Genomic DNA, 14,047 nt, shown 5'->3' on the forward strand with positions numbered 1-14,047 from the left:
TAGACACTTCCAGTCTGTTACCACCCTTATGCAATGGCACTATCTTACCTTCCTTCCATTCCCTGGGCACCTTTCTCGCAGCCAGACTTTCATTGAAAAGCCAGGTTAAAGGCACTGTCAGTTCCCTAGCACATTCTCTCAAAACTCGTGGTGAAATACCATCCAGTCCCAAAGCTTTACTGACATCTAGAGTACTCAGTATCTGAAACACATTCTCCTCCTGTACCTCTAAATCTTGAACCTGCCCTATCCCTCTAGCATTAAAACTGACTCCTCTAGGATGAAATACTCGAATAAAGTGTTGATTGAACAATTCCACTATGTCCTCTGCATCAGTCACTCATGCCCACTATGTCCTCTGCATCAGTCACCAGGACATGGTGGGAAATTATACACTGAGGACAGAACCCAAAGGATTGGCAAGAAGCATACATAAAGTACTTATAACAACACCATAAAAAAAAGGACAAATCAGATATAAGGAAGTTCTAGAAGAGTTTCAAATTATAAAAATTTAGAATTAACATTTAAATTTTGAAAGGTTATGTTAGTTTTTCTTACATTACATCCTCTGCCAGTGAATGACTAATTTAGAATCCCCTGCTTTTGACCTTTCTTGCTCCATTTATTATTATTATTACCTAAGACCTCCAGGGAGTCAAGGACTCATCGAGAGAGTAAAGCCTAGCTCTTACTCCTTTCTTGACTGCGAACAACTTCCATAAATGTTCCCATGTTATCTCCCCATGTTCCATGTATTGAAAAATTTCATCAGATGATATCCTATAACACCCATTCTGAAGTTTATAGACCTCTATCATATCATCCCCCCCCCTCTTTCTCCTGTTAACCAGTCTGTAATCCACATATTTGCAATCTGTCCTCATAATCTAAATTGCATAATCCGGATATAATCTTTGTAACTCTTTTTTGCACCCTTTGCATAGCTTCTTTATCCCCTTGGAACCCAGGAGGACCAAATCTGTGCACAATAATCCAGTTATAGTCTTATAAAGAGGCAAAATGACTTCCTTATCCTTACATGTCAAGGTTCGCTTCAACATCGCAATTATCCTCTGAGTTGTATTTGCAATTTTTGCTGTGTGACCTTTGAACTTCAAATTCCTATTCACCATTATGCCAAGATCCCTAGCCTCGTCAATTTCTTGTAGCATAACCCAGCTAATATAATATTCCGCTGGAAATCTCATCACTCCAAAGTGCATAATTTTACACTTATTAACATTAAACTGACAACCATTTACATTTGCTCAAATTTCCAGCCTGTTTCAATCATTTTGTAAATGCTTGATATCAATAGTATCCCTCATTGCCTGTGTTATGTCTTGTTTTTATTTCTCATTTGTATAATGCTATTTTGATTTAGGGTCACTACTCTTTCCTTTACCTTAATATATAAGTTGGCCTCTGTCTGCTATCTTTGACCCTTATATATCCTTAAATCGTCTGCCTAACATTTCAGTATATGATCTTACTGCTAATCTGACAATCTCTAAATTTTGGGCCCCCAGAAAATACCTGTTCCCTGATCTCTATAAGTCATCCACATTCGCTCAGACAAATTTATTTCCTATGCCAGCCTGGGCTTTATGGACAAAGTCAAACTCGGCCTAAGGATGGTTATAGAGTATCAGATGCTACTAAAATAATTTGCTTGAATCAGAAGCCGTAGGTTTCCCTTTTGTCTGTTTGCAGTCATGCCCCCTTTCCTTTCTTACTTAGGATATCCCCGCGCACGTATATGATCACCAGGTTCGTATTTATATGAAGGGTCTAGGTCAGTCAACATGGTCAGAAAAACAAGCCTGAATGGTAACATACAAATTTAATGAATTCATAATTAATTACAATACAAAGACAAATTTGATATTAATGCTAGATTAAAACTCTTACATTTCTCTCACTCTCTCATTCTTAGATAGACATGGATTTCTTTATCTTTACAACACTATTCCTTCAATTTATCAAATATTTGGTTTACAACTAAATAGGAGCTAGCCAGGTATTTGGCACATTATTAATCTCCATCAAGTAGGTCACGACAGAATCTCCAGTAAATTAACAGTTCTCAGAATTCGGTCTAATGGAATAGAGTCATTCACACATATATTAATTCTTCATGCTTATCCTTATCATAAATTCGAGATACACTTTCTTCCGTTTCTGTTAGTCAAATTCTCTAAAGGGTTAGAATATGTAAAAGTATTTATCTACACTATCCTGAGTTCTTTCGGGGTTTTCTCCTTCCTTCTTACGAAGTGCTGGCTGCCTTGGTTCTGTTGCCACGTGGGAATCATGTGCTCTCCCTGGATAAGGTGCTCAGTTTCTTTACTAAGGATTTACGTTGATGCTATTCCTTACCGACGGCCTGCATTCAAGATTTGCCGTGTTCTGTGGCGGTGCCATACTGGGTTTTCTCGGAGATCAGCTCTTAAAGATAAGAACTGAATCACGATGACCACTCAAAGCACATGGTGAGAATACAGGAACAAACAAAATGGGGGGGGGATTTCAATTCTGTGTTGCAGGTTTTATACGCTCCCCAAGAGTGCCACCTGTTAGCCCTTCCTAATGTCATTAATGAATAGATTGAACGACAATAATGCCGCAATTCTTCTGCTCATCGGGACATAGGCTTTCCTCAGTGTTAACAACTTTAACTTGTGGTTTAGACACTGTCCTGTTATGATGAGTTTTCGGCACCATTCTTAAAAGTAATAAAAACTAATATTTCCACAATTATGTTATTAAATGCTGTAGTACAATAAATAGACTAAAAAAACACTACAATATTATATTAAAAATACACCAATAAATCACTGATCTTTCAGGGCTTCCAGGACTTTAGTAACATTCAATTGCTGCATTTACTGGTGTCCAGACTCTGATAACCACTCGGACCTCCTTCACATTCCTTTATATTAAACTTGACCATCTGCAGTCCAGCTATCCATATAGTGAGATCATCTTCCTAAGTGACCTCAACATCCACAATTCCATCTACCTCCCCTTTTCCAGTACTATAAACCAAGCTGGGCAAAAAGCAGAGGTCCTTGCAATAAACAGTGACTTAACACAAATTATACACTTACTTACATGAATTCCTGATAACCCTCTTCACTCTCCCAATACTCTAGTTCTCTTCCAGGTACAAAATACAGGCCACTCTCATCACAGCAACTCGGACCACAATGTTGTTCAATTATCCTCTCTCATAGAAGTCCATCCTCAAACCACTCCCAACCTTCCATCTTCTGGCACTCCAGTGGTGCCAAATGGAATGATCTCTGGAATTTCCACAACTTCTTTCTTTGGGCTGACTATTGCTTCCATTCGTCTGACCCTAACACCTATAGTGAATAAGTCACAGAAATTAACTGGGACTTATTCACTCTCCTGGTATAAATGCATCACATCAGTAGCTTCCTCAGCACCCAAAAGAGCTAGGCATACTCTTTCATTTAAGATGATGTTTTACACCCAATCGATTCTTAACTTTATACTAATCCCAAATTTGCTCATCTTTAGAATACTTCCACATTTGAAATGGTGCACAACCTTCCCAAAATTTCTTGCTGTTATGCTGTTTAGAGGATAGCAATTTGGCTCATAGATTATTGCTCTCTTACTGATTCACTTCAACTTCTATCTCGCAGACACGCGTTTTGGGACTGTGTCTATTCCATAGGTACTTCAATGGCAATTGTTTCACTGAACTGGCAACCATCATTCTTACACCTTTTGTTGCACTTAGTTATAACATTTAGAAGTATAGCATCGTCTGCATAAAGCAAAGAGCTGACATCAAAAAAAAAAAAAAAAAAAAAAAAAAAAAATCGGCTAACGCCTATGTTGTTCACGTATAGGGAGTAGGCGGGGCAGTTTACCCTATCTAACTTTTGGAGACTGAGTGGGCTGTTCAATCTCCACTGGTAGCCAATCAGAGAGATAGCTGGCCCAAGGCTATCACTGATTCATCGGTATGCAGTGAAGAAGGCGGCAAGCTAGTGCCGCCATCTCGTGGTCTCTAACCCTAACACAATATTTTTAATGTCTGAAAACAGTGTGGGTTCTACGGTCGATTTTCTTGAGTTTACGGGACGAAAAACCTGAGTTTCCGGGAGAAAAAACCCGCTAGCCCGTGCCAGAGATCAACTAACTCGGGAACTGGCCGAAAAAAGGCTTAGAAAAAGTTCCTCTAGTCGGCAACTAGATTTGAACCACCAAATCCTTTCTTCATGCGGTCAAGCGCTGTAGAGTGCAAACGCCACTTCTACTGAGCTACACAGGCTCTAGAGCTGACATTAACATCTCCAATTTTGATATCAGGTTTAATACCATTTTCCTTCATAATGTGATCCATATAGATAATGAATAAAAGAGGGGATAATGTACATTCTTAAATACAGATCTTTGTTATATTCCCATAATTTTTCAAATATTTGCCATAAAGTGAAGATCTGATCCTGACAACCTCTATTTGGCCTGAATTCAGCTTGTTCTTCACCAAGCTTTTCTTCCACAATCCTCTACCATTTCTCAAGTATACTTGCATAAATCTTTCCAGGAACACTCAGGAGAGAAATACCTCTGTAATTCTCACATGCAGTTTTATTTCCCTTTTTATATATGGGTACTATGAGAGCTCTACTCCAATCATCTGGAATTCATCCCTCTGTCCAGGCCTTCTGAACTGTGCATTGTAAGACTTTTATACCTCCATACTTGAGCATTTCTAGTCGAATATCATCTACTCCTGCTGCCTTTCCACATTTCAGGCCTTTGATGGCTTTTTGTACTTCAAGTATGGATATGTATTCCTGACTGCATGTCTGTTGAGTGTTTTACTACTGAGCTATCACTGTTTGTTTCATTTAGCAATTTTTCGAAGTATTTACTCTACTTCAAGAATATCTTTTTCTCCAGTTTTCATGTCACTTATCATCTCTGATTCCTTTTACAGCACTCTTTCCTCCATTTCTTAGCTTCTTGAATAACCTCCAGAATATCTTGCCACCTTCTTGATATTTATTTTCTATGTTCTTACCAAAGTCTTCCTATGACTTTTGTTTAGCTAGTTTTGCACAGTGTTTAGCTTTCTTACATTTGTCTCCGTATTCTCTAAGAGCACAAGCTGACTTATTTGCCAGGAACTTTTGATATGCTTTCTTCTTTTTCTTCACTGCCTCTTTAACTTCCTGTATCCACCATGGAGTTCTGATTTTTCTATCCTTGCAGACAACTTCACCACATGCCTCTCTGGCTGAATCAATCAGTTTTCTGTAGGGCTTGCAACCGAATATCCAGGGTTTGGTTCCTGTACTCAAACTCTTTAATTTTTTCTTGAATAATGTTTGTGTATATTAGTCTACAGTTCATATCTGAAAGGCTCAACTGTTATTCACTTTAAAATTTTCTTATGTTCTTCTTTTCAGTATGAAATTCAATTTTATCCTGCTCAAGACTAAATGGTGATCACTTCCAATTTCAAATCCTCAGTACACTCTAGTGTCCTGTATCAGTGGGAAAACAACACTATCAACAATAACATAGTCAATGAGACTTTTCTTAATCCTTGCCTCTTCTCTCCATGTAAATTTGTGCACATTTTTATGTTGGAAATTGTGTTAGTAATAACCAGTCCATGTCCTGAGCAGAAATCCAATAGGTATTTGCAGAAGTCATATTTACCACGAGTTGCCTCAGTCCTGAAGACACTTCAGATGCAAACTTTGTTTGTTTACGCTTGTATAAAGGATTAAACTAAATTTATTATAGTCTAACCAAGTGAAAAAAACTTCCAACATCTTTCTCTAAATCCAGAGTAATTTAATAATAAGGTGAGACACCTTTGGGCAAGTTGTATAGGTAAATATGACTTCTCCATTGCTTCCACCTTGGTATCACCACCTCTGGGTCTGGCTCCCACTGATGAGACCTCAGTAAAGGTCGAAACCGGTCTGGGTAGTGGTCCTTCCCTTAATGCATAGCATTATACATGTCCGCAAGGAGATGTGCTTTGCATTATGGGAGATACTAAGACAAGGAGTGATGGTAGCTTGGTCCACTTTACCACGAGTTGCCTCAGTCCTGAAGATACTTCAGATGCAAACTTTATTTGCTTACACTTGGATAAAGGATTAAATTTATTATAGTCTAACCAAGTGAAAAAAAATCTTCCAACTAAGGAAATGGCAGGAAATCATACAAAGGATACATAAAGCACATAAAATGACAACAACATGAAAAAGTACAAACTAGGAGATTGCAGTAATGGGGAACAAACTAGAAGAGTATGAAATCATAAAATGAAAATCCAGAATTAACGTTTAAATTTCAAAATGTCATATTAGCTTACATTAAATGTCATTTACCTGAAATCTTTATAATAAACTAAATATGTGAAGCCTGCACAGTTTAAAAAAAAAAAAAAAAAAAAAAAAAAAAAAAAAAAAAAAAAAAATCAGTGCCTGGTCAACTTGGTCACATCATGTTGAAAATTTTTTTCACTTGTTAATATTATAAATTAAAGATGACAAGAAATTATATTCTTGGTTTCATCCTTTATTCAAGTGTAAGAAAAATAAAAAATAAATAAAAATATCTATAGCCCACTCACAGTACTGTATTACATTAGCATTGTAAGTGGGCTATAAATATTTTTATTAATTTTTATATATTTTTTTATTTATTTTGACATAGTCTGAAAACCTTACTTTTAGAGAATAAACATAGAACTTTTTCAAGCCTCCAATAAGTAAGGCAGTGGTCACAGTTATGATGGATAGTGACTTTTTTTAACTGCAGTTGAAGCTCTGTTAGGAATAGGAACTTGGGGCTGAACTCTTGGAAATCAGTGTTGTAGTTTGTTTATTAAATTTAGGAAAAGTATATTTTAAAGCAGTTATAGAATTTTTTTAGCCACATTTATTTTTAATTTTCTTGTTACTATTTTATAGGATTTTTTTATTTTTATTACATTACCATCTGTATGTTTCTGTCTTAATAGTACAAACAGATTCATCAGTTTGTAATATTAATTTGTAGGTTTATTTATACAGTGTGGATGAAACCAGAACTGCGTTATCAAATAGTATAGTTCTGAATTAACATGTGATATATTGTATGCATTACATTCATTTGCATAAAATATTTTTCATTGCATAATAGATTTCTACACACTCATTTCATTAAAAAGCATGTTCTGTTTACATGTTTCACAAAGAAAAAAGAAATTATTTCTTCATGATTCTAGACTATATCTGCTAGTGGAGATGCCCATTTAATATTAAAGGTTGAGGCAGATACTGTGGTGGTGGCAACTCATTTTCGAGATCTAGAGATTCCACAAAAAAGTAAAATGCTTTTCTCATTATATTTTAATATAGTTAATTTTTAAAGAATATTATTATTTATATATGTAAAATTGATACAAGATAATTTATTTTGACCATGATTTCTTATTTATGAAAGGAAGGTTGAGGACATTTAAAACAAAAAAGATGCGAGTCACTTGCTTATAATGACTTGCTTATAAATGACACACCTTACCACCTTCTTGAAAATGAGATAAAACAGTTGGAATAACTGAATGCTTAAAAATAAAAATGATCATACAGCAGCTATCTTATGTTTGATGTAGTAGCAATGCTAGTTGTAATTGACTGTTAACAATGAATTCATTAATTTCACTTTATTATTATCACAGGACCTTCATAGATAGAGTCAGACTCATTGCTCAAGTTATTGTAAACATATCAGTCTGTTATGCATCTCCTTTCATTCACTCTGCACTCCCACAACACCCTCTCAGGCAATGCATTCCATGCATCTGTCACTCTCTATTGGGCAAAAAAACTACTTATCACTCCACTGTTCTGCTGTTTGCAAATTTCTGCAGTGTCCATTTGGATTATTTTATCACCTTATCTGTCTTCTGTTCACCAGACTCTGTGGATGCCCTCAATCTATACTCTTGATATCATTTTTGTTATCCATTTTTGTATTTAAAAATGGATAACAAATTCCTCATTCCCCTTTGCATCCTCTCTAAAGTTTCCTTCATCTCCATTATATCTCATCAACCAGATCTGAACACAGTAGTCCAGATGTGATTTGATTCATGTCTTATGCAATGGGCTGCTATATAGTCATCACTTCTGGTCATTGTCCTTCTTTTTATTGCAATCCTCTGGGTTGTCTTCAGCATCTTTTTAGTATGTCTTCTGAACTTAAAATTTCTATTCACCTCGTGCTTCCTCCATTTAGTAGAGTATATGGCCTTCCACCTTTATATCCAAAAGTTCAAAAACTTTATGCTTAACTCCATTAATCTGGTATCTTATTCATTTGCCTACCTTTCCAGCTTATTCATTTCTTTCTAGCGAACCACTGTATTAACACCATACTAATAACCTTTCCAGATTGTATCTCTCTCTCTCACACAGACATGGTTGAGTTCTTTGGTTAGGGATTTACAGCAATGTGTAATACAGCTGTTTGCCATTCCATTCCTCAGCTCACATCATCTGCAAATAACTGAATATCTCCCTGCAATCAAGTGACAATATCATTGATATTGTTACTACATTGCAGGGAAATATTCATTTGGATGTTTTGACACAGTTCTCTGTGTTAGATAGTCAGTATCCAATTCATTATCTTTATGTTCAAACCTGTTTGTTGCATCTTAAATATTATCTTGTTATATAACAGCAGTAAGGATAACCAAGATGATAACTAGCATTTGGAATTATACATATGAGGATGAATTGAGGAAAGTTGTCTTCCAAGTTTGAGGAATAGACAAAGTAGAGGAGATATGATAGAAACATACAAGTTAGTAAGCAAATACAAGTGAAATTTTGCAGCATATGGCAGAGGATCAAACTTAGGGTCATCCCTGGAGGCTAACTAAAACTGAGGGAGTGTGGTTAGGAAGCATATATAGTCTGTTCTTCCCATGACATGTGTAATGGGCTACTATTAGATGTGAGTGCATCTTTGGTTAATGTGTTCAGAAAGAGTTATGATAGGTATTTAGGCATAAATGATTAAAAATGAGACCAAGGACTCTCTTGATGAGTCCTTGGTCTCATTGGGAAAAGGCCTACCATGGACTTCCTGAAGGAGCCATTATGATAATTGACTGTCAGTCAATTTTCAATCCAGCTCATATCTAAACCCATTTGCTGAATTTAAATATCAATTTAGTATGCAGCAGCCTTTCAGAGGTTTTAGATCAGGGAATATCACTGCATGTGCATTTCCCTCATTAGCCAATCTTATTTCTTCATTATAAAAGGAAAGACTATGTCACTACAGCAAGCATGCAATCCATGCTGACCTTCATATCTAATTTTTATCAGTTTTAAAACATTTAACTGACTTTAAAGAAATACAAAGTGGTACCTCCAGTTCACCATCACCACTTTTTTTGCAACAAAAGGACTTTCTCTTACCCTCTCTTCACTTCTTTAGGGATACTTCTGTTTCATTTGTTTATTTTTAATGTAAATCCCACCCACAAAAGGCTATTAGCCTGTAGTATATTTAGTATTAGTACCATGGTTGGGCTAAGAGTTATGTAACCCACAAATGTGAAACTGAACTTTTTCAAGCCACTTCAGTCCTCAGATAAGCAAGGTGGTAGTCTCGTATCAGGTGATGGAAATCATGTGCCACTTAAGCACATTCACAAAACATCCATGTCCACAATGATATATTTGAATGCATATCCTTTTAGCAAATTGGAGAACAGATATGTTACAGATTGGCAAAGTTGGTTGCAACTTTGCCAATCTGTTGGTTTCAGGTTAATGTCATTTCCATGATACTTTCTCCTAAAACTTGAAATTTCATTCAATCAGACTTCATTGTTGACACCCAGGGTATTCCGAATTCTCAATGCATAAATTTTTCACTTCCAGTTCTTTACAGGATAAAATATTATGATAAAATGATCACTAAAGAGCATTGCTGTATCATCTGCATGGGCCACCTGATCACATGTTCCATCTTATAGGATCATTTCTCCTTCTACTAGGTCTCAATAAAGGTCTAAACCTTTCGCATAATGCATAGCATTATACCTGTCCATAAGGATATGAAAATATGTGACTAGCATCCAGAGAACCACCAGTTTAGGATTTTCCATTTCATCCTTGTTATCCCACATCTCTCTTTCTCGCATATGCAATTACCCTTGCTTTAACAAATATTTCCTAACTAGTTTCCATGCATTACCACCCTCTTTGCTTTCAATTTTTTGCCTCTATAGCACCACCTTAGGCTGGTTTGATAGTCAGTTATAATCAACTGTCTTGTGATTCCATATAAATTCTTCTCCTAATGATTTCCATTCTTCTCCCCAGTTCCACATGAACACCCTTGCCAGAAGGGGACATTACCAAAACTTGATGAAACTGTATCATTGTATGACTTTGATCACATGCTTCCTATGATAAATGTTCCTCAAAAATTGAATTCTCTTGTTACCACAAGTGTTTTTTTTTTCTTTCACCCTAGCCTGTAGCAGCATACTACAAGGTATCCTATCCTGCTCATCTCTGTCTCAAACCATACATTCTCAAAGCCATCCATACCATTTCGCTCCTGGTTCTCTGGGGAGAGAGGGACTTCCACTCTACCCATTCTAAACCACCTTAATGGTTTCAGTATGCTGATGATATTATTGTCAATTGGAAACTTACTGATCAAGAACTTTGTACTTCTTCATAAAAAAGTAACTTTCTTCATTCTAGGTTAAAGTTTATAATAAATTTAGTTTAATCCTTTATCCAAGTGTGAGCAAACAAACGAAGCATTATTATACAGCCCCAACAGATGATTGCCTAAGGTAATCCTAATTCTGAAAATTATTTCTTCAAAAAAGTCACAATGAACACTATCCTTCCTTAATATGCATATCCAGTATGAAACTGGTGGTTTTCTGGATGCTAGTCACATTTTTTCATATCCTTATGGACAGATGATTGCCTAAGGTAATCCTAATTCTGAAAATTATTTCTTCAAAAAAGTCACAATGAACACTATCCTTCCTTAATATGCATATCCAGTATGAAACTGGTGGTTTTCTGGATGCTAGTCACATTTTTTCATATCCTTATGGACCTGTATAATGCTATGCATTATGGGAAGGGTTTACACCTTTATTGAGACCTAGACCGATTTAGACCTTTATTGAGGTATGTTAAAGTGTGGGGGATACCTTGCCAAAAACTTGAGTTTTGGCAAGGTATTCCCCCCCCCCCCCACACACACACCAAGCAGAGCTTCTCTACCTCCCAAGAAGCAAGCAAGCCCAAAGATGAACATTATTAAATGTCATAAGTAGGAGCCAGACCCAGAAGAAATACCAAAGTTGAAATAATGCAGAAATGATACAATTAGTCAAAAGGTATCATACCTTATTACTAAAATAAGCATGAAATTTTAACATATACTATTTTATATTTTAGTTTAAGCTAATAAGAATGCAGTTCATTTGACTAAATTCCAAATTGTAAGCCTGCCTTGTTCATTCAGTATTCAGGTAGATACCTGACAGGGTGCACTGCGAAAAGGTGAGGATTGGATCATGAGACAAGCTAGTTTGTCTCCCACATTCCTTAAAAGGGATATGTGGAGGTCTCCAAGCTATCTAGCTTTTGATCCTTAAGGAACCCCATATCCATTTTTATCGTGCTTAAAGTGAATAATCACTGCAAATTCCTAATCCCCTGTTTTACATTGTATGTTCTCTCCATGTTAAACTGTGCACGTCTTTTTGGTGGAACATGGTGTTTGTAATAACTAGTCCATGTCCTGATCCATTAAAAATTATTATTATAAGCTTTGCATTATTATTTTTTTCTTTCAGAGTAATATGTGATTGGAATGGATTGCATTGGATATTGTTGTGCAAGTAGTGTGAATGAATTCAAAAAGGTATGACAGCTGGTGTAGGTAGTGTGTGGCCTCCCTCGGTGAGTCCCTGGAGGTCTGTCTTAATGATAAAAGAATCGTAATAGAAAGGTACTGGATAATCAAAAGTTCTTTCTTTCTTGTGAGGTGGGAGAAGTACCCCCAGTAGTTGGGTAGATAATATAATATCCAATTTTGTAAAATACAGACAGATAGGAAATGTTTTTTAATGGTAATCCCATATAATTATTCAACCTTATAGTACATTATTACCATGGATGGTAAGAAAGTGGAAGAAAGAGAAGAAACTTGTTAATGTTGGTTTTGAAAACCTGTAGATTGACTTTTCTCTAGGAAATATATATATAAAAAGGAAGATTGTTCTAGGTGGCAGAAGTAGAAGGAATGAATGAAGAGGAATTTGTTCTTTGAGTTTGGAGTTGAACTGTGGAGTACTGAATAACTTCTGCATGTGTTTTAAGTGATTTAGAGAATAGCAGTGGAATTACTGATTCCACTTCTGTGGGACAAAGAGAAAAATTATTTGGTGAAAGATGGATTATTAATGAACCTAATTGCTCTCTTAATTACTTAAATTCAAGTAATTTTATGGAGCTCTTAGGAGCATCATCCTCAAATGCGACAGTATTCAGAGGATAGACAGATGGATTTGTGATTTGTACAAAGTTAATAACTGTTCAGAAGTAATGTGATGCCTCAAGCAAAAAAAGAAAACCAAATGTTTTGAATGCTGAGGAGGTGATACTTGTAATATGTTAAGAGAGATTTAGAGCAATCTCAAGAAGAGAGATCTCATCTTCTCTGGAGATTTGGATGTAATCAAAAGTAGGGCTGGAGGGGGGGGGGGGAATATTTTGCAAGAAAAAAAACAAGATTGAGTTTTTCTAGCATTAAATTTCATAATTTGGTCTTCTGTGAAATTAACCTTGGAGAATTTAGAATTGTAGAAATTGATATTCAGAAGGTTTTGGTAAGGTGATTAGTGCTGTTCAAATGAGACAGAGTGCAGTTCTGTTAGAAACAAAACTGTTTACAGGGTTTGAAAACTTTTGTGTTGGCTCACCAGTCAGGTATATATCTCATTTTTCAGATGTCAGCCTGGATGTATGGCTAATAGCTGTGTGTTTAATAGTAGATCTGGTCAACTTATCGGCTTCAGTTATTCCTGTGTTGAAGCAGATGTTAATAATTTATAAATATAAATTATTAATATTTATTTATGTACAGTTGATCCTTGAACAACAACAACGCAGGGGGGGTAGTGACACTGACCCTCTGCATTGTTCGAAAATCCACATATAACTTTTGATTCCCCAAAAAAACTTAACTATTAATAGCCTACTGTTGACCGGAAGCCTTACAGTGACATCAACAGTCAATTAACACATTTTGTATGGTATGTATATTATATAGTATATTCTTACAATAAAGTAAGCCAGAGAAAAGAAAATGCTATTAAAGAAAATCATAAGGAAGTGAAAATACATTTACTGTACTGTATTTATCGAATACCATAAGTTTACATTGCCTATTTACAAGATGAATCATATGTCTGTCAGTACCTACATCAATATTGTCTTATATAACATAATAGAAAACACTGTAGATGTTATACGTATTACTAACACTAGACATCAAAAATGAAAAGATAATGTGAAAAAGAAATTTATTTTTTTATTTACAGGTATTATGATTTGTGCATTGATAACGAAGAAGCAGCACTATGACTGCTTTATGGTAGCCTAACCTATACACTAATGAATGAATCGTTATAAAATTTTTATGCTAATTAAACTAATTAATAACAGTTAATGTTAAGTAGTTATGATTTAATATTGCATCGTTATGTTTGTTTACATTTCTCTCGACTACAAATGGCCATGTAGTTGAGATCTGTAAGTGTTTATGTGCATAATTTTTGATAAATTTTAACTTTTTATAATAGATTTGTGTGTACTTTATGGTAGTACATGAGAAAATAGACTCGTATTTACAGATATGTTACGCATTCATGATATACCTAACTTTTCTCAATTTTTTTTTTATATTTCTAGGCTATGTGGTTCGCCTTCAAGTTTTT

General features: G+C 35.5%; 1 protein-coding gene across 1 annotated transcript in view; it reads left to right on the forward strand.

Annotated features, from left to right (window-relative positions):
* The window catches only part of Hus1-like (Hus1-like checkpoint clamp component), a 98,599-nt gene that overhangs the window by 67,779 nt on the left and 16,773 nt on the right, over positions 1-14,047 (forward strand). The window contains exon 6 of the mRNA XM_090405576.1: positions 7,277-7,376. Coding sequence (XP_090261702.1) covers positions 7,277-7,376 — 100 coding nt within the window. The remainder of the gene's footprint in view (positions 1-7,276; positions 7,377-14,047) is intronic.

Source organism: Typopeltis vanoorti, chromosome 15, assembly GCF_054136105.1.
Source record: "Typopeltis vanoorti isolate ZY-2024b chromosome 15, IOZ_Tvanoo_1.0, whole genome shotgun sequence".
NCBI classification, from domain to species: domain Eukaryota; kingdom Metazoa; phylum Arthropoda; class Arachnida; order Uropygi; family Thelyphonidae; genus Typopeltis; species Typopeltis vanoorti.